This window comes from Solanum stenotomum, chromosome 4 (assembly GCF_019186545.1).
Source record: "Solanum stenotomum isolate F172 chromosome 4, ASM1918654v1, whole genome shotgun sequence".
In the NCBI taxonomy this organism is placed as follows: domain Eukaryota; kingdom Viridiplantae; phylum Streptophyta; class Magnoliopsida; order Solanales; family Solanaceae; genus Solanum; species Solanum stenotomum.
Genome location: NC_064285.1, coordinates 489,964 through 510,116, shown reverse-complemented (window position 1 = coordinate 510,116; position 20,153 = coordinate 489,964). Strand labels below are relative to the sequence as shown.

Below are 20,153 nucleotides of genomic sequence, written 5' to 3'. Positions count from 1 at the left end.
GTTACATTAGATAGGGACCCAATACAAATTTGGCCACACTCCAATATAGTACTATATAACAAGTAAATATATATATATATATATATATATATATATATATATATATATATATGTGTGTGTGTATGTGTGTCCAAATAGCACTAGAAAGAGATCTTTTTATTATTCGAACATACCAACTAGTTATGAAATCAAATTGATAGCCTCCACTTATGTTCTAGCTAGTCGGAGAGTTAAATTCACCTCAATTTTGTCTAATTTAGACACACACACATGTCCATATTAATGTTTTTCTTTTTAACTTTCCACTCGGTATTTGTTATTCATTTTGTGGCTCGACTAATCCGAATTTGCATAAGAAGATCTTACTTTGAAGAATAAAACACTCTCTCTATCAAAGGTGATTTCATTCACAGAATTTGAACCCGAAATCTGTAGTTATACGAAACGCTTTTTGGGTGACTAAGGGGCCAGTTCCCTCCAGTCGGGTTTATATGTGTGTGTGTTTAATTGTTCTCTCTAAACTATAATGACTAGAGTAAATTGGTAAGTGACACTATCAAATGAAACAATGGAGTCCATCTCGATGTTTTCATCAAATTATAAAAATTTTAACGATAAATTAAAGTGATGATTAGTTATTTCATACCAAGCATAGATTTAGTAAATCGAATTGAACACTCTGTATCGAATGAATTTCAAAAAAATACATTTGGACAATAACTTGTATTGGGACCTAACTTCGATAGTAATTAAACATGCATGATTTTTATCTCGTATATAGTTTCTCTTGACATGATACAAAGATGACTTTTGAAAATCACATAGCCTCTTGATTATAAAATATTGAATAGAATTTTGTTTATAATTGTAACTTTTGGGCTTCTTAAGAGAAATATACTATGTTGATATAAGCAGGTATTTCAATATCAACAACCTTATGAATTTGAAGAACTGTCATTTAAGATTAGAAGATTAAAGTGTATTTTGATACATTTTATATATCTTTAATTTAAAAGCATATAAGATCCAATTTCTTTTTTACTTTTTTAAACTTCATTACAAAATAAAATCAGACAAATAAATTAAAATGGCGGGAGTAATAATTTGTTAAGTTGGTGCCTCAGTGGTCACCCATCTTTTTCCCATTTTCTGGTTTAAATGAGATTTGAATAATGAAAAAAAAAAAAAAAAAAAAAAAGGTAGTAGTTGGATCATAGAAAATGAGCATGAGACTAATTATGTCATATATACGGTTAATATCACTTTATTATTATTATTTTTCTCGATATCGCATCGCATAGTGCCCATTTATTAAAGGAAAAACACTTTTTATTAGATTTTTTTTACATTCACATTCACAAATTGTAGTGAGACCTTTGATTTAGAGATAGATTCACAATTATTATTATTATTCTCGATATCGCATCGCATAGTGCCCATTTCTTAAAGGGAAAACACTTCTTATTAGATTTTTTTTCATTCGCATTCACAAGTCGTATTGAGTGAGACCTTTGATTTAGAGATAGATTCACAATTTAATTTTATTGGTGAGACACTAAATCACTAAACATTTGAGTCACTGGATTTAAAATTTAATTAGGGAAAAGGTTTAAATATGCCATTAAACTTTGAGTAAAGACTTATCTGTGTCATTCGTTAAAAGTTTGGCTCATCTATACCATGCATGGATGAGTCTTTTCTCAAACAGAAATAACGTAGATGAACCAATCTTTTAATGGATGACATAAATGAGTCTTTTCTCAAAATTCAATAGTATATTTGAACATTTTCTCATTTAATAATTTACTTGAAAATAAAAATACAACGATATTTATTTAATCACATCCGAAATAAATAAAGTGATATGTATATATAATCTTATTGACCCTATATAATGACATGCAGCTCGTTCGATTCCACAAAATTGTATGTTCTCCATCGTTCTTTAATTTCTTCAACTACCTTTTTTTTCTTTATTTTCGGGTTGGGCAGTCCGGATCGACGAAGGAAAATGACTCGTTCTTAAAATTATCGTTCTTAAGATGCAAAGAGTCAAACCGATCTCCTTGTTAATGTAATCAGTGGTATATTTAATGAAATTTCACAAATGAGGTATGAGAAAGATAAGTGAATGTAGATTATTTTTAAAGAATCTTCGACTCTAATATAATAAATCAAAATAGTTATGCAAAATATAACATAATAAATATGTGATAACTAATAAGGAAAGGACAATAACAATAATAAAATTTGCAATTATCCCTTCTTTTTAGTTTACCCTTAGAAAGTAGGGAAAATAGAAATTTTAAATCCTATATTTATGCATAATCCAATTCTAATCCTTGTATTATTTATCTATGCACATTTAACCTTCAATTATTTGAAATATTATGAATAATTGAAGGTTAATTATGACTAAATTTGCTATTTTTGCAACAACAAAAAAAGATCTAATTTTTATATTTAAAATTAATATAATATTAAATTTCTCATGATTTTATTCATATTAATATTTTGATTTATTTTAGGGAATGGATTTTAATTTATTTTTTTTAAATCTCAACTCTACGCCAATATTTTGATAACTTGCAAACAAAGTACTAATAAGAAATGGCTTCAACATTACACCAACTTTATAGTTTATTGCTTACTAAATGTATCTTAATTTAGAAATAAGTAATAGTATTAAGCAACAAATTAAAGCAATTATAGAGACATTCATTAAGTAGCTTAATTACTTACCTACATTATATTATGTCAACAAATTGCTTGTCGTAAGAGACTTTCAATAACTTGCTTATTAATTTAAAAAAGATATTTTTCCATGTGCAAATACTTTATGGACAAAAAAGATAATACTGTATGAACAAGCCTATCCAATTCATATTAATTAGTCCATATAAAGCCTACACATATATACAATATTTCTATTCATTTAATTAATAGGGATGACAATGAGGTAGGATAAATACGGGATAAGGTTAGGTTAGGAGCTTAACGGGGCAGGGCATATCGAAGTGGGTCAAAATATTAACAGGTCAAGTGCAACTCCGTCACACTCCACCGTGCCTTATTATTACGTATAAATTGTCACATTTCATTTTTCAAGAGTCAAATTAAGTGAACTTTGATTATAATAATAACAACAATATAAAAACTTTTGGCTCAAAAAATGCAATCAAAACAAATCACAATATGTGAACTTTGAATAGTATTTTAATATAGGAGTATATAGTAGCTTTAGGGCTTATCATCATAAATAAAACTAAATAATTCATCAAGTTTGTTCCCATTATACATGATTAACGTCAACGTTCACAAATCTTTGAAGCTCTATACATTGGAAATTTGCAAATTTAACGAAAAATACTGCAAATCACAATTCTTTTTATATCAATTTGATGATAAAATATATATTCGACTCTCAAAAACTGAAACATAACAAGTATCTTGCGACGAAAGATTATTTTTAGGAGTCGATATAGTGTACACATTATTGCTTTATCTCAAACGTTACATGTATATATACTTATGTTTGATTATTAAATAATTAGTTATATATTTTGAACTCAGTAAATCAGATGAAATTTGGTATAACTCAAACACAAACTCATAAAATTTAAATTCTAAATTCGATTCTATATATCGTGGTTTGATGAATGCGGTCCCACTCCTCAATTTAATGTAATAATTGGTATGTGCCATTATATATCAAATTAAAAGATAGAGTAAATGGTGCATATGGCCTATGGGTTATGGCAATATCTACCTTTCCTTTTATGTAAAATTATTATTGAAATCATTTTGGCCCATGCTTGTTTTATAAGGTTGTTATTGTGTCCACGAAAAATGTTTTGAAAAAAAAAAGTGTTAACTATAATTTATTTTTTTGAACCGTCAAATCAGAAAATAAAAGTAAGGAGATATTTGTATAGTCGTTTTCTTCCATTTTATTGTAACTAATTCTGCTATATAATATAGGAGTCATTTTTTCCATTAATCAAAGTCCAAATATTTTTTATATATTTTTTTGTTTCTTACCTAGTATTCAATATCAATATTAAAACTTGACTTTAAATTTGTGTGTTGCAAAATTCATTTCTAAATGATGCTCTCAATAATTTTTTGTTCATTTCCAAAACTTGTACCAGAAACCTCTGGTTAACATTACTTCATACAACAAGATAATTAGCAAAGTTTATAGAGTAATACTCTTGTTTTATTCCCACTCGGTAGTAGTTTTGGGGATCAATTATTTAATTTGAATTTAAAATAAAAAATTAACTTTATAGATAAAAATTGTATTTTTTATAAAGACGATTTGATTTAAAGAGTTGCCATCCTCATTAGTCATTGGATATAATATTCAATCAAATTTAAATTCTTTAAATAATTTGAGGTACTTTTTACTATTAATTAAATATTTTCTTCACTATCAAATTAATAAATATATATACTAATATTTAAGCTAGATATGCATTACTATTAATTTATTTAAATAACTACCATTATATAAAATGAGACGTATCAACATAAAATTTCCCTTTCAATAGAATTATATGCGAAAAATAGCATGTAGGTTCCTGATGTCATTGCATTGATAACCAAATTCAAAAAAATACTAACAAATTGACTATATTTTAAAAAAACAAAGGGGGAAATTAGTCAAGATTCAAAATAGTTTATTCATGGCCACATGTTTCATGTTCCATTTCTAAAAATAGTTATTATTAAAGATAGCGTTGCATCTTATACAAAATGATAAAAGATGGAGTTTCGTTGATATATCGATGAATAGCAGATTGACTAAAATTATTTGTCATTTTAGAAGTATTAGATAAAATTAGTTATTTTTTTCTCATTTTATTGGTTATTAGTAATTGTTCTTGAAGACTACAAACACCTCAATAGAACAGAAATATTTAATGAAGAAAGAATATATCATTAAGACGTAAGTAAGATTAAGGTAGTCAGGACTTTCTCCTAATCAAGAGTATTTATTTATTAAGAAGCATGTAAAAAGTAAATACGATAAATAATTTAAAATAAATAAAATATATTTTATTATTAGTCAGTAGTAAGTATAGTACAAACTATTTGGTTACGTACCGCCACTTTTGCTTGACTTGACCATTTATTTCCCTGTGAGTTGTTGACGTTTTCTACCTTATCATCAACCGATATGGTGCAATGGATGAGATTGTTTGTTTCTTAATCAGAGATTTCAGAGACGAGCCATAAGTATTGACAATTTTTTGATAGGAAGCACTTCCTCCCCGAATGGAACTCTACGCGCGGCATGAATCTAAGATAATTGGACCCATGAATGAAATTTTACGCGGCACAAATTTAAAATAATCAAAATTCAATACTAATATCAGACATCGAGCGAAAAACAAAAGACATTTTTCCTTTCAACACCAAAATTTAAAGAATGGTTACCCAAAGGGTCAGTTATTGGTCATGTATATGACAAAACATCTATATATATAATATATAAATAATATATGTGTGCGCACACATGTCATATATATGACAATAATTTTATATTTATTTATTACGATTAAATATATTTTTGAAAATATTTATTTATAACTTCTAAGTATGGAGAAGTTACCTTAGAATCAAATAAAATGGCACGAAAAAGTCATATGTTGTTAATATTGTTAGAAGTATATATCCTCATTCCTGGTAATCAGCTTTCTAGAAGTATATATTGTTAAAAAAAATTACAATAAATTATAAGTCTAAACTTATAATAAAATTTAATATTAAATATAATAATATTAAATTTTAGAATCATTATTGATGAAATTCACAGTGTTTCAATTCTATAGCCATAACATTAGGTTATATCCATAGGGATAAAGGTGTGGTCCAAATGACATTGAGTAAAAATAAATAAACTAGTGCATTTCGTATAAGATCGAAACTTATAGTTTGATTCTCAATAACTTTTCAATATTCTTATCACTAGGTCAATATTGAATATGAATATTGTACATGATCATTAAAGAAATATATTTATTATAATTTATTCCTTACCCATCATTGTTAAGATGAGTTTTTATAGTATCAATGAAAGTGGTGATGGAATGATAAGTGTGACATTTCTAACCGAGGGTAAATTAAACAGAATTAACCTATAGATTTTCGAAAACAGAACACATAACAGTTTAGGCAAATCTCACATAAAGAATATCTCCAATTCGCTAAATACATGCGGTTTTTTTTTGTTTTTGGCTTGATGTAGTACCACACCTAAAAGACAAATAAATAATAAATAATATGTATCATGAATATAGATTATCTTTTTTGGTTTTCCACTCTCGATAATTGGAGCCTGTATTCGAGCTCTGACTAAATCCAAATCACGCGCTGCGGAACCTATTCGAGAGTACAAGGCTCCTAATAAAATTTTCTCCATACCCAATCCCGAGACCTCTGGTTTAGGATTAGCAGTCTCACCACTATATCATAACTCATGAACTTAGATCAAACAACGATAAGTATTTTTTTATTTTTAATCAAAAATTTCCAAGGCAAATAATTTTTTTGCTAGGTATATACATTCATAATATTTTACAAGTTATATCCCGTATTTTTCTTAGAAATAAATTTTTAATTGATAAAACAGAAAAAATTAAAGACCTATCCATTTGTAGATTCCGTGAAAATTACCACGTTATAATAGTGGCCCAATTAAACTAGTATAAAAACTCAACGCACTCCATTGACGAAATGAGCCATTGAAGAAAACTTCAAACTTCAAAAAAACACACAAATCGTGCACCTCATTCTTTCTTCATATCCATTTCTTCAAACCAAATCAAAATCTACACAAAAAGAAAAAAAAAACCAGAAAATCAAAAGGGGTTTATACAAATCCCAATTTTTTTTTTTCAATTTTTCGAATTCAGTGGGAAATGGTACTGATTCATCATCAGCAACAGCAACAGCAGCAGCAGGAAGAAGAAATAGTACGAAGAGAAAGAGGTAAAAAGGGAATGCGAGTAGGGAAATACGAGCTTGGAAGAACACTAGGAGAAGGTAATTTTGGGAAAGTGAAGTTCGCTAAGCATACAGATTCAGCCCAATCTTTTGCTATTAAGATTTTGGAGAAGAATCGGATTCAGGATCTTCGAATCACTGATCAGGTCTGTTATCGATGTTCTCTCTGTATTTTTTTTCGATCCGATTTAGAATTTAGACGTTGTGGGTTCTGATTGAGATGGAGCTATGTAGAATCGAGGGTTTTTTACTTTGAATCATTCTTCACTTTCTCCTTTGTTGCTCTGTTTTTTCTCTCTCCGGATTGTTTGTTTTGGGTTTTACTGGGTCGGAGCTAGGTAGAATTGAGGGGTTTGTTGAATCATTCTTCTCTTTGTCCTCATTTCTCTCTGTTTTTTTTTGGGTCGGATGTGGAATTTAGATGTTGTGAGTTTTGATTGGGGCGGAGCTAGGTGCAGTGCCGGCTCTATCCTTTTAAAAATAAGGCCTTTGCCTTAGGCTTTTAAATTTTTGTCAAGAATAAATTATGTGTTAAAAATTTTATAGAAAAATTAATTATTTATGATAAAAAGTATGATTTTTTTAAAAATAAATTATTCTATCCACTTTAACATCTTTTGTACTTTGTTAAAAATAAGAATTAACAGTGAAAAATGTTGAACAAAGTGAATTACAAATTCTTTTTTATTTCTTTTAAAATTTTAGTTTCAAGCATTACTCTAAGCATATTAAAATGAGGTATACCAAGTTATCAACTTTTTGAGTCAAATTTTATGATTCTAAACTTCTAACTCTTATCTTTATTTAATATTTATCAACTTATTACTTATATCATTATGTTAACAATGCATATAATAATTGTCTCACTTAAAGGATGTTTTTCAATGTTGTGTTGATAAAATTTTACCTAAAACTAGTAACTCAAAAAACAATATTAAGTACTAATAATTTTCATCTTAATAGTGTAATTTTTCTTTTTTGAATAAATACGTATATGAAGTGTATTTATATTTTAGGCTGCGAATTGAAATTTCGCTTTAGGCCTCCAATTACGTTGAGCCGCCCCTGACTAGGTGGAGTCGAGGGTGTTTAGTTGAATTATTCGTTTTTTTGTCTCCTTCTTTACTCCACATTGCTCTAGGGTTTACTAGGTTGGTGTCGAAGTTGGGTAGAATCGAGGGGTCAAGTTTGAATCTTTCTTCTCTTGTCCTTTATTTTTCTATATATATTTTTTTGTGTGTTTGCGCACAAGTGGAGCCAGGAAGGGTCGAGGGTTCGTTTGACCTATGCAAAAAATTACATTATTTATATACTATATATGATTAAAAAATTTGTTTATATTAAATATTAAATATCCTTCAACTTCTTCATGGATTTATCGTTTTTCATATTTTGAATTTTATTAATCAAAATCTTTGCCCCACCACTTTGGTTTGTATATATGAGAATTTCATAATTTAATTGTTGTTGATTTTGATTGAGATGAAGTTGGATAGAGCTAAGGGGTTCATCTGAATGCTCTTTGTTTGAAAATCGTATCGTGTGAAGAAGGCTAAATTGGATTTATTTGGTTATATATGAATTATTGAATAATATAATTTTTTATACAAGGGAAAATTCGTTTTTTCCCCTCTCTCTTTGGTTATATTTTTGTGGCGAATTGGGTAGTCAGATGTGTTGGGTTTAATTGGGGTGAAGCTAAGTAGAACTGAAAGGTTTTAGTTGAATCTCTTTCGTTCGAAAAGTTATATATTATAAATAGGCTTTAGTTATATAAGTTCTTAATATTTCGAGTTTTGAATGATTTTTAAAACGTATATTTAACTTTGTTTATATTAGTTTTATATGCACATAGACATAAGATCCAATACTTAAAACACTAATTTTGTCTCTACTACTTAGGTGAGATGGGTAGGTAACTTTTCTCTTTCGATTCACTATATAAGTTAATTTGTATATTCGAATAAAGATATAAAATAAAATCACAAAAATTATAGCACAAGATTCTATTTTTGTGTTCTTTGATGAAAAGTAGCTAAAGGGGGAAAATGATGTTAGATTCACTAAAATAGTAAGTGGTAGAATGATTTTATTGTCACGATCTAGTAAAATTTAGCTATTTGTGTCTCTTCAACTTAATTAGGTTTTAAATCTTTATGATTATTTTTTGCAGATAAAGAGGGAAATTCGAACCTTAAAAGTTCTCAAGCATCCAAATGTGGTTAGACTATACGAGGTACATTAATTTTAGCAATTATATCTGATACGAATAAATTTTTAAGATCCTATTAATTCTCATTATCAAGTTTAAATTAGAACAAGTCATCTCTCTCTTCTTATTTATTTCTTCATTTTTTTCTTTTTCTTTATTTTTTAAAAAAAAGAATATTATTTTTTTTATTCTCTTTTTGAATATTACCCAAAATGCAAAATATTCATATTTTGCTTCAAGGAAAGAATAACTTGTTCACAACCCTGCACGTTTAAGAGATTCCTTGCTTCCTTTACTTTATGCATAGTTAATGTAAATAATATTTTACAATAAATCGGTTTAAAATATGAAATATAAAATCTTAAAAATAAAACTAAAGATTATCTTGATAATGTAAAAAATATTTATACTGACAAAATATATTACTTAATCTTGAAGTTAATTAGGAACGAATCTTTTTATGTTAAAATAGTATTATCGTGCCTTGTAATACGTGTTTAGATTGATCTTATCGTAAAAAGAGATTTCGTTTGTGCAGTAAAATCTTTTTTAAAATATATAAAAAATATATTTTAGCGTTTGGATTAGTCTTTTTTTTTTCCTTTAAAAAATAGATGATTGGGTTAAGTAATATAATTTAAATTTGAATTTGACTTTAAGAAGGTTTCTATATTTTTAAATTGTAAAACGATTTCGTATTTACATCAATGAGTTGCTTTGTATATTAATAAAGGATATTATTTTAGTAGGCAGCTATACTGTGTAAAAAAATAAAAATATCTATGTTCTTTAACTTTTATCTCCATTCTTTCGCTTAAAGGTTAAACACGAGATCTTTAATTAGAAGCGACAAGATTGCTTTATTCCATCACACCCTTTGGTGATTAGTATATAACATATCCCGTTTGTCTCAATTTACGTGACACGTTTTCCTTTTTATTTTGTCTGAAAAAAATGATACATTCTATATTTAGTAACATTATAACTTCAAAACGTCTATTTTATCCATAATGAAATGATTTATCGTAGTATAAACATCTACGACTTGTTTTGAATCACAAATTTGTGTCACAACAAACATCACATAAATTAAGACGAAAATAATATTAACTTTTGAAATTCAGTTTGCTTATTTTTTTAAAAAAGCATTAATAAACTTATAAGCTTGACAAGAGTACTCATCAAATTAATTAAAATGTCTGTAAGCTGACTCGAACACTTTATTTATTATTGATTAGAGGGAAGATAATATGGGTGAGGATTATCTAGCCATCTCCATCCATATTTTTGACTTTATGTAATATCCTATTTTCCTCCATAAATGTCTTGATTGATTATTTGTAATTAGGTCCAAAAATGTAATATCTAAGATGAATGGACCATGTGGTACCAAATTTAGCCACACAATAATAAAAGGCCCAACAACTTGGGGTACCATTAATTTTGACATTGACTACATTTTTATTTTTTTTTAGTAGTAGCAGCAATTTCACATGTAAAACGCTATGATAATGACTTTTTTTTTTTTTATTACAAGACTGAAAAGTGACTATTTGTGAATTATACCCCTTTTTTGGGTGGGGTGTGGGGGATTTAAGTTTCATAAAATGACAATGTAAAATTAGTGCTACAAGTCAAATTTGTTGTAGTTTTTAAGTGATCTGATTGTATAAATATTTTTTTCCTTGACATGTATAAACAGGTGTTAGCAAGCAAAACCAAGATTTATATGGTGTTGGAATATGTAAATGGTGGTGAATTATTTGACAGAATAGTAAGTAGATTTTCTTAATGACATAATGTATAAATGTGATCTTTAACTTCGTCTCATCTGTCATTTATGCCCTTTAACTTTGAGTGTGCACAAATAGAAACTTAAGCTTGTATAAAGATGAACAATTAGACACACGCACCTTACATGGCAATGTGCATCCTACATGTACTATACCACGTAGAATACATTGTCTACTTGTTCAACTTTATACAAGTTTAAATAATACGAGTTGAAGGACATAAATGTCAGTTGAGGCTAAGTTAAACGACATATTTATGTATTATATCTTTCTTAATTTGCCATTAACTTTGTGTGTGTGTGTGTGTTTTTTTTTTTGCATTAAATTAACTATCTCCATTAATCGTCATTGATAGGCTTCTAAAGGTAAACTTTCAGAAACACAAGGCAGAAAACTATTTCAACAATTAATTGATGGTGTTAGTTATTGCCATGACAAAGGTGTCTTCCATAGAGACCTCAAGGTAAATATAGTACAAAAATGCAAATATTTCTTTTTTTAAATTTATACTTTCTTCATTGGAAAATTGTCACAAACATATTGTATATATTATAATACTTGTTTTCACAAAATGCAGCTAGAGAATGTGCTCATTGATGGTGGCAGAAACATAAAGATAACAGATTTTGGACTAAGTGCATTGCCTCAACATCTTAGGGTATGGTACTTAACTTGTGACTAGTAATAGTCTAGGTGAATCTAACGTTTAGAGTTAACAGATTCAGAATGGATGTGATCAATTATAAATTCAGAGGGACTAATACAAAATGTCTTAATTTAACCCTTCGTTATACTTTGATATCATTCATACTTTTGTTGTTCACAAATCATCTCATATCTTGTCCTTGAACCTAATGGAGCTCCAACTTGAAGTAAAAAAGAAGGTAATTTATAAACCATAATTGAAAGTTGAGCTTAAATCTTTTTGACACGTGTAATTCGCTCAATCTACGATGAAATTATGTAAAGGCAAGGGTTAGTACAAGACAATATGCTCACAGTAAGGGTATGAATGACCTCAAAGTAAAAAACGGATGATAAACTTAAGATGTTTCGAGCCAGAAGAGTAGTGCATTTCAATTGAACTTATTGACTAGCTTTGGATCCGCCTCTAAATATTAGTTGAGCGACCATCTTGTTCACTTACTTTACCATACAAGCATGTTTTTTTGTTGTCAAGCTAAGTTAGCTCTTCTTATTCATCTATAGGATGATGGCTTGTTGCATACAACATGTGGTAGTCCCAACTATGTTGCTCCTGAAGTTCTTTCTAACAGAGGCTATAATGGTGCAACATCAGATACTTGGTCCTGTGGTGTCATTTTATATGTCATCCTCACTGGTTTTTTACCCTTTGATGATAGAAATCTTGCAGTGCTTTATCAAAAGGTTAGTTTTTTTCTTCTTCTAGTGTGTGCACGCATGCAATGGTCGATCCAGAATTTAGACGTTATGAGTTCTGATATACGTGTTTAACTTGTTTTTGTGCACATAGAGAGATATCTACCCTAAAACACTAGCTCTCATTTGGCCATAGATTTTGAACTTGAAATTTTTTTAAGTAAGGTTTTCAAAATCTTATCCAAAATCTATGGACAAACGCTAGATAAGTTCTGTTGAATACGCAATGCTATTGTTATTTGTTGGGTCTGCTACTATACATGTTGCTAGGTGTTTTATATGGAGTCGTCTTTGGTAGCGAAGTTTTTAACATTGTTTTTAGGGATTGTTAATCAGATTTTTAAAGGGGATGCTCCAATACCAAAGTGGTTATCACAAGGAGCAAAGAATCTTATAAAGAGGATTCTTGATCCAAATCCACAAACTAGAATAACAATGGCAGAGATTAAAGAAGATGAATGGTTTAAACAAAACTATACTCCTACAAATCCTGATGAAGAGGAAGATTTGGGAAGTGATGATACATCCTCTGATGATGAAGTGTTGACAATACATGAAGCAGTATGTCTTTCATCTTTAAATTGTTTGTCCATGTCTTGCATTATCTCGTATTTGTTGAACAGTGTGATCATCTCATCTAAAAGTTTAGTTATATCTTCAACATGCTTAAGTTTTGATAATGGATGACCGTGAGAAGTTGAATCCTAAGACTTATGTCTACTACTATGATTATACATTTTCATTCACTTTGTTATATCTTTAACGTATTTCATTATGCTTGTGTCTGTTGAACTGTGTGATCATCTCGTTTAAGAGTTTAAGAATATCATCTCACGCCTCCATCATGTATTGATCATACACTTTTTGATTGCCGAGCATGTTAAAATTCTTTTTGATATGGCTGACCATGAGACTTGAACCTTGGACTTCACTACGATAACATGTTAGGAGTTGAAACATGTTTATTTACTTAATTATATCTTCAATGGTATCGTAATTTTTGACTAATTGATCTTCTTTATATCCTTGGACAGCCACTTGACATAGAAAGAAATCCAGAATCACCTTCTCTTATCAATAATGCCTTTCAACTTATAGGAATGTCCTCATGCCTTGATCTTTCTGGATTTTTTGAAAATGAGGTAAGCTCTTTAACCTTAATTACTTCGAATCATACGAGGATCGATCGATAAAAATACCTATACTAAATTACTTGGAATTTATGTAGGATGTTTCTGAGAGGAAGATCAGGTTCACATCTAATCTCTCCCCAAAAGAATTGCTAGATAGGATTGAGAATTTAGCAGTTAAAATGGGATTTCAAGTCCAGAAAAAACCTGGAAAGGTTAGTACATATATGTTCATATGTTGTCTCTTACGTCTTCATAAATGTTGTGTCTTTGCTTTCGTGAGTCAAGGATCTACCAGAAACAACCTCTCTACCTGTCACGGTAGGGGTAAGGTCCACGTATACTTTACCCTCCGCACTCCCTACTTGTGGTACTATACTAGGTATGTTGTTGTTGTCGTTGTTGTAAAACCTTGTTTCTGTGTTTGTATTGTAGTTAAAATTATTGCTAGAGAACAGAGGTCAAAAAACACAAGCCAGTCTTTCAATAGTAGCAGAGGTAAGTAAACATTTGAGATACTTAACTTCTCTTTGTTTTCATGAATAATACAACAAAGTAGTAAAAATCTAACATTTTTACCAAATTTTCAGGTTTTCGAGATTAGTACATCCTTGTATGTTGTAGAGTTGCAAAAATCTTCCGGCGATTCTACAGTATATAGACAGGTACATATATCTACACCCTTGTCAACATTAGTAACAACCAGAGGCGGATCCAGGACAGGTTCTATGGATTCAACTAAACTCATTGCTTTCAGCTCGATCCTTGAATCCACAGACTCGAGATCCTGGATCTGCTCTGGTCCTCAAACCTCAGACACTAATCAATATATTTTTCATTTCACAGTTGTGTAATAGATTATCAGATGAATTGGGAGTCCAGCAAAGTGAAGAACTACTGACAAATCTAATTGTGAAAGATGGAAATCATACCAGTGAGTAAGCCCATTCTTTATCATCCGAGAAGCAAGAATTACCTCAACAACTGAGAGTAACAGAGTAGAAGACAGTAAATGAGATGCAACTATAAATATAGGTCTATTGTAATGCTCATATAACAGCTGTTGAATAAGAAAAGTCCGCGGTAAATATAAGTTTCTTTCATTTTCCCCCTCTGCTAACTCTGAAGCAGCTGTTATTTTGTACATTCACATAGCTTTGTTAAAGAAGGCACAATGAAACTATCAATAAAGGGCAAAAACAGTTAACTTAGTCTAGACATCATGTCTTTACTTTTTACTGTGTTATCTTGCCTCACTCTTTGCTACATACTATTATGAATTATTATGTGGTCGGCAAACTTTTCTTTCTACGAGCAACCTATCAAATCGTATCATGTATTTGGGTTTTTTCTCATTGTATTCAAGAGAAATAGTCCTAAGAAATTTCTGAGGGCCAGTGGCACACAGTTCGAAACTTGGTGGATAATGGGCCTGCCCCTCTACCCCTATCTACTTAAATACCCATTTTTTTGTCTGCAACAATAGGCAGTGGCGGAGCCAGGCTTTTCATTAAGGGGGTTCAATATATAAAGAATTAAACACACAGAAGTCGAAGGGGTTTCAACATCTACTACATATACATAAAAGTTAATTTTAGCCATGTATAAACATTCTAATTTTCCGTCAAAGGGGGTTCATCTCCTTACTAGGTCCACCCCCAACAACAGGGTTCGAACATGTAGTGTGTGCACATCACGTGCTCTTACCGCTAGACCAAAACCCCGTGGATGGGTTCTACCCTTTTCTTCTATATTTAGACAATCTATGAGTACATATACATGACAATTTGTCTCGGCAGATTGTCGAAAGCAATGTTCCTTTCTGTACCAGAATCAGGAAAAAAAGAGTTCAATGTTAAACAGAAATATCAAATTCTCACTAGGAAAGTAAAACCAAATTTTCTGGTCATTGGAAATAAAATAAGCATCGTAGAAATATTGTTTCGAGATCCAAATACTATTCCAAAGAATGAGACCGTACAACCAGAGACAAATTTTCCAATCCAAATGATGAACTACAGGTATATTTATTCACTCAAATGTGTACATTCTGTCCATAAAATACTATGTACAAGAGTTGTACAGAAATGATACATGTTACAACATACAGATGCATTATATTTGATTGAGACCGTGCGCAGATAACTATTATACAGAGGGATTGAGTATCTTTTCCTGGAAAGATATCTGCTTTGAGGCTTCAAAAATCCCCAGTATAGCGCACGGCCTTCTCAATAAATACATACATAAAGAACACAGATTTAACAGAATGTACTAATTTGTTACCAGACTACCACCTTGCTCTTTACTGTACAGTTGAATGAAACCCGTGTCGTTTGCCAATTGTAGCTTAGCATTTAACAGTGTTTGGTAATGATCATCTCTATCTTCTAAATTCCGGATGAATTCAACCTGAAACAACATTAGTATTATAGTCAAAAGTTGAACATGTTAGAGAATGACTTACGTAGGAACTTGTTTATATGTCATCCAAGAGCAAAGAACTGTTCAAGGCAATTTGAAAGTTTAAATGATTTATATTAGTTCATGTACCTGGTTCTGAAATATATCAAATTCATCTGAGCTCAGAAAACCATCACTGTTTGAATCGAGAAGTTGCATCATCTCCCGCGCATCGTCTCCTGGGGCACCAAGTTCTTCCATCACTTCCATAAGTTCGCCGATGCTTATTTTACCATCTCCATTCTTGTCAAGAAGACGGAACACCCTGCCTCTCTTGTCAATATCCAGACCTTTTTGATTCGCCGAAGGAAAATCTCTAAGACGCAATGCTGCAAGCTCTGCTGCAGCGATCATGATTGCCTTCAGATGCCTCGCCTGTGTATGATTTGACGACTAACAACATAAGCATAGACAAAAGTGTAGGGGTAAGGTTTGCGTACATCCTCTCCCTAGATAAGTATGTTGTTGTTTATGTTCAAAATATGTTGGCATTATGAAATGGGATCTAATACGATGTTTACCTTTTCAGGATCAGTAACACCGCCCTTGTACAATGCATGAGATGCTTGCCCTCCAGATGCTAGCATATCCATTTCTGCTGTTCGTATTTGAATTTCCATTAGCGGTCTAGTCCATCCATTTTCACTGGTATCAACAGCCATGTGCAAACTTCGATATCCATTAGCCTTGGGCCTTAAGATATAGTCCTTTGACCTACTTGGTATCTCTTCCCACAAAGATTGGACAACTTCACGTGCTCTGTAGCAAGCCTTTTCCCCGATTTCCGTCTCATCTACTCCTGATATAGGAGTCAATACAACTCTTAGACCTAAGATGTCATTCACCTCTTCAAGCTTCCGACCATCTCTCAAGAGTTTCTTCATGGTGCTATAACGACTTTTATAACGACCCTCAACAGATATCTTACTGACCATTCCATTTAATAGTGGATCAGATTTAAGGGACTGAAGCAGCTGCTCCTTGCAGATATCTATTAGAGGCTTATTTCCAGACTCGTGACTTCTCAACCATGCATCAAGATATAGATATGAGTAAGGAAACAAGTATCTAAAAGAAAGATCCTCGAGTTCAAGAGATAATAGGTTAGTTCCGATGGCATGCGCTAGAGGAGCATGTAGTTTCATAACCTCAAGTGCTATCATCTGCTGCCGGTACCTAGGTAAATAATCAAGGTGCCTCATCATATCGAGCTTGATAGCAAGGTCTAATACTAATGCCCTGACATCATAGTAGGTCAGACAAAATTTCCTCAATGCAGTTGCACTATCATCATCCAATACTTCTACCTTTAAGGCCATATGCTTCACACGCAAGCTTTCATGCATTAAATGAGCAGTACTGGTACCAATCCGATCCCTCACGTCATATATTGATATAGCACCTGCCTCTAGAACTTCTCTTAGTAGCCCAGTGGATATAACTTCAGCATCCATCTGTAACACATGGCAAATACCTTTTAGCTTTCACTTAAATTGAGCGTGCACACGCACACACACAGAAGGCGCAATAGCAAGCTTCCAATAAGGGGTTACAAAGTCATGCTTTTGGATTCTGAATCAGCAGGTGGCGCATCTGAAGAAAATTGACGAGAAAACCATGTTCGATTATAAACATATGCTTCCGCATTATTGTTGGAACAGATCATCACTCTAAAAAGTGTATATTTTTAACCAACAAAAATATAACGAAAGATTGAAACATCTCCAACTGACATTACCAGAATTCTGGCTACACTAACAAACAATCAATCAATCAACTACGCATGTTAGTGACGATGGAACAACACAACAACAATATCACATCAAAGTTCAAGTGTGAATAGTTTAATGAAATTAAATTCTTGAAAGTCGTCAATGCTGTGGAGAAATAGAATGTAGAACGTCCAAAATGGACAGAATGTTACATAAACACCAAGTCCACAAATGCTCGACATGTGTAATTCTTTTTTCATAATTTCCATCATCATAAATCATAAAAACGAACATTAGATCATAACAAGAAAATAATTCTTTAATTCGTTTACTACTCCCCATAAAATTACCGTTAACCATATACATTGACTTGTAGCACTAAATCAACTAATCTTAGGCAAATATACAAATATATATATATATGATTTCTTTCCCTATGTATATTGTTAAATCATTAAAAAATACTCTATTTGTTCAACACATTAAGTAAAGGTAGAACCTTTGGGGCAAATTTCCTTCTACTTTACTCTATTTCCCCCTCCTTCATCTCTTCTTCATAAAAATAATGAAATTTAACCTGTAGTACAATAAAGTTTCGAAACTATTTTTGTCACATAAAGCTCCAATTGGCATAGATTTTGAAGTTGAAACGTGAAATTATGAGTATTTGACGTTGCGATTTTTGAAATTTAAAGTACTGTTTGGACATCCATTTTACTCTGAAAAAAATCAAAATTTTGGTCTGAGCCACTTTTCGGGAACTTGAAAATATTGAAGATCAGATTTCAAATTTCATGACCAAACAGATATACGAAGATAAATTTCAAAATCTATAGTCAAACGCTAGCAAAGAACTGAACTTTACACATTGTAACATCAAAGTAAGCTTAGTAGATAAAGTTCAGTTAAGTTTAAATTTATAATAAGACATATCAATAGTATTATAGTAATCTAACTTTGCCATTAACAAAACTAAGTGAAAATCAACACTATAAACATCGAATACGAATGAATTTTACTGAACTTTACACACTATTTACTGTCACATTCAGATAATAACATCACAGTCAGCTTAGCTTAGTAAGTTCAAAGCTATAAACATCGAGTGCGAGTAATTTTTTTACCTGCAAATCAGCTAAAATGACAGCAACAGACAGAGCTTTCGATATCGGAGATCGACCATCGGGTGCAAGTGGAAGTGACTGAAGAATCGGAATACACAATTTAAGAGTCTTAAACAGCAATCGAGAAGAGCTAGTAGAAAGAACACTATTATCCATTCTTTCAGTTAGCTCATTGAAAGCACCCACTAACTCCACTACCATTTTCCCGCCGGTTTGTTCCGGCGCCGCCACCACTGCTGAAACCCTCACGGCGGAGGAGATCTGGGTCTTACAACTCCGATTCCGGCGCCGGCGGAAGTAATTTGGGGATTTGGGTAAGTGTAAGTGTGGGGATTTTTTAGTATTTGGGGAAAAATGGATAGTGTAATCGTTTAAGTGGAGCTCCATATTGGATGGAGAAATGGGTTATGGTGATTTTGAAGATGGAAGAAGAATCGCCATGGATGAATTTTTGGTAAATTTACTGAGAAATGTGGAGGAAGAAAGAAGAAAATAGACTTGTGTTTTTTTTCTTCTTATGGATAGTGGCATGCCACGTGTTGAATTGTCAATCTTATATATATACTAGTTCTCGTTATATACACGTTTAAGTTATTATTTAAGTTATTAAAAAAGGGTAAATTATTAAATTTTAATCGGGTACATATTCAAAATGTTTAAATGGATTTATAAGACAAATATTCGAAGTATTTAAACTTTTTATTAGTTTATTAAGAATAGAATATTTTTAAAAATATCTATAGAATTTTAAACAACGTAACACATAATTATATTGAAAATTGGTCAAAGTGGTAATAATGAGGTGACTTATTTAGTATATAAATCTTTATATGTTGGTGTATATTGTATCCTACTATTTAAATTACTTTTATCATGATTAAAATTATTGTCGCCAATATGACATAAGGGTCAACAATGCATTTTAAAATATATCTTGATTGCACATAACCCATCATATATGCATACGATGCCAACAATAACATTTACAGAAAACAAAATGATAAATCCTTCTTACAAATACTTATCATATCCTAATAATCGTGATTGAACCTGAAAAAGTTCTATTAAATTTATGCGTCAAACTGTTAATTCAAAGACAATATAATTTATACATTCTTATTATAAAGCTCTAGATCTTATTAAAATGAGAATTTAGAATCAAAACATAAGGACAAAGACAAGGGAATGAATGTAGTCACGATTGTATTAGGGTGTACACTAATTTATTTGAAGAGTAAAGTTGTATGGACTAACAAATGTTCTTGGTCAGGGGCGGACCCACGTTGGTTCCAAGGGGTTCACCCGAA

General features: G+C 31.0%; 2 protein-coding genes across 2 annotated transcripts; one reads left to right on the top strand and one right to left on the bottom strand.

The window, feature by feature from the left end:
• The first annotated feature begins 6,862 nt into the window (after positions 1-6,862).
• LOC125862191 (CBL-interacting serine/threonine-protein kinase 1-like) lies at positions 6,863-14,758 on the top strand. Its single transcript, XM_049542203.1, has 12 exons — positions 6,863-7,157; positions 9,185-9,247; positions 10,926-10,997; positions 11,372-11,479; positions 11,594-11,674; positions 12,226-12,405; positions 12,754-12,978; positions 13,452-13,559; positions 13,646-13,762; positions 13,983-14,045; positions 14,138-14,212; positions 14,394-14,758. The coding sequence occupies exons 1-12, from the start codon at positions 6,927-6,929 to the stop codon at positions 14,487-14,489; spliced, it is 1,419 nt and encodes a 472-aa protein (XP_049398160.1). The 5' UTR covers positions 6,863-6,926; the 3' UTR covers positions 14,490-14,758.
• Positions 14,403-19,331, bottom strand: LOC125862188 (probable GTP diphosphokinase CRSH, chloroplastic). The gene is made up of 5 exons (XM_049542199.1): positions 18,847-19,331; positions 16,532-17,464; positions 16,101-16,385; positions 15,834-15,959; positions 14,403-14,531 (listed from the first exon to the last, which is right to left on the bottom strand). The coding sequence occupies exons 1-5, from the start codon at positions 19,231-19,233 to the stop codon at positions 14,520-14,522; spliced, it is 1,743 nt and encodes a 580-aa protein (XP_049398156.1). The 5' UTR covers positions 19,234-19,331; the 3' UTR covers positions 14,403-14,519.
• Positions 19,332-20,153: the final 822 nt, after the last annotated feature.

What these genes read in the sequence shown, in the direction of transcription:
- LOC125862191 (XM_049542203.1), top strand. Translation starts at nt 6,927, where the DNA reads ATGGTACTGATTCATCATCAGCAACAGCAACAGCAGCAGCAGGAAGAA. An exon ending in GTCTTTCAATAGTAGCAGAG is followed by an intron (nt 14,046 to 14,137) that starts GTAAGTAAACAT and finishes CCAAATTTTCAG; the next exon opens with GTTTTCGAGATTAGTACATC. An exon ending in ATTCTACAGTATATAGACAG is followed by an intron (nt 14,213 to 14,393) that starts GTACATATATCT and finishes TTCATTTCACAG; the next exon opens with TTGTGTAATAGATTATCAGA.
- LOC125862188 (XM_049542199.1), bottom strand. Translation starts at nt 19,233, where the DNA reads ATGGAGCTCCACTTAAACGATTACACTATCCATTTTTCCCCAAATACT. An exon ending in TCATTTTAGCTGATTTGCAG is followed by an intron (nt 17,465 to 18,846) that starts GTAAAAAAATTA and finishes CATGTGTTACAG; the next exon opens with ATGGATGCTGAAGTTATATC. An exon ending in TTGATATATTTCAGAACCAG is followed by an intron (nt 15,960 to 16,100) that starts GTACATGAACTA and finishes ATGTTGTTTCAG; the next exon opens with GTTGAATTCATCCGGAATTT.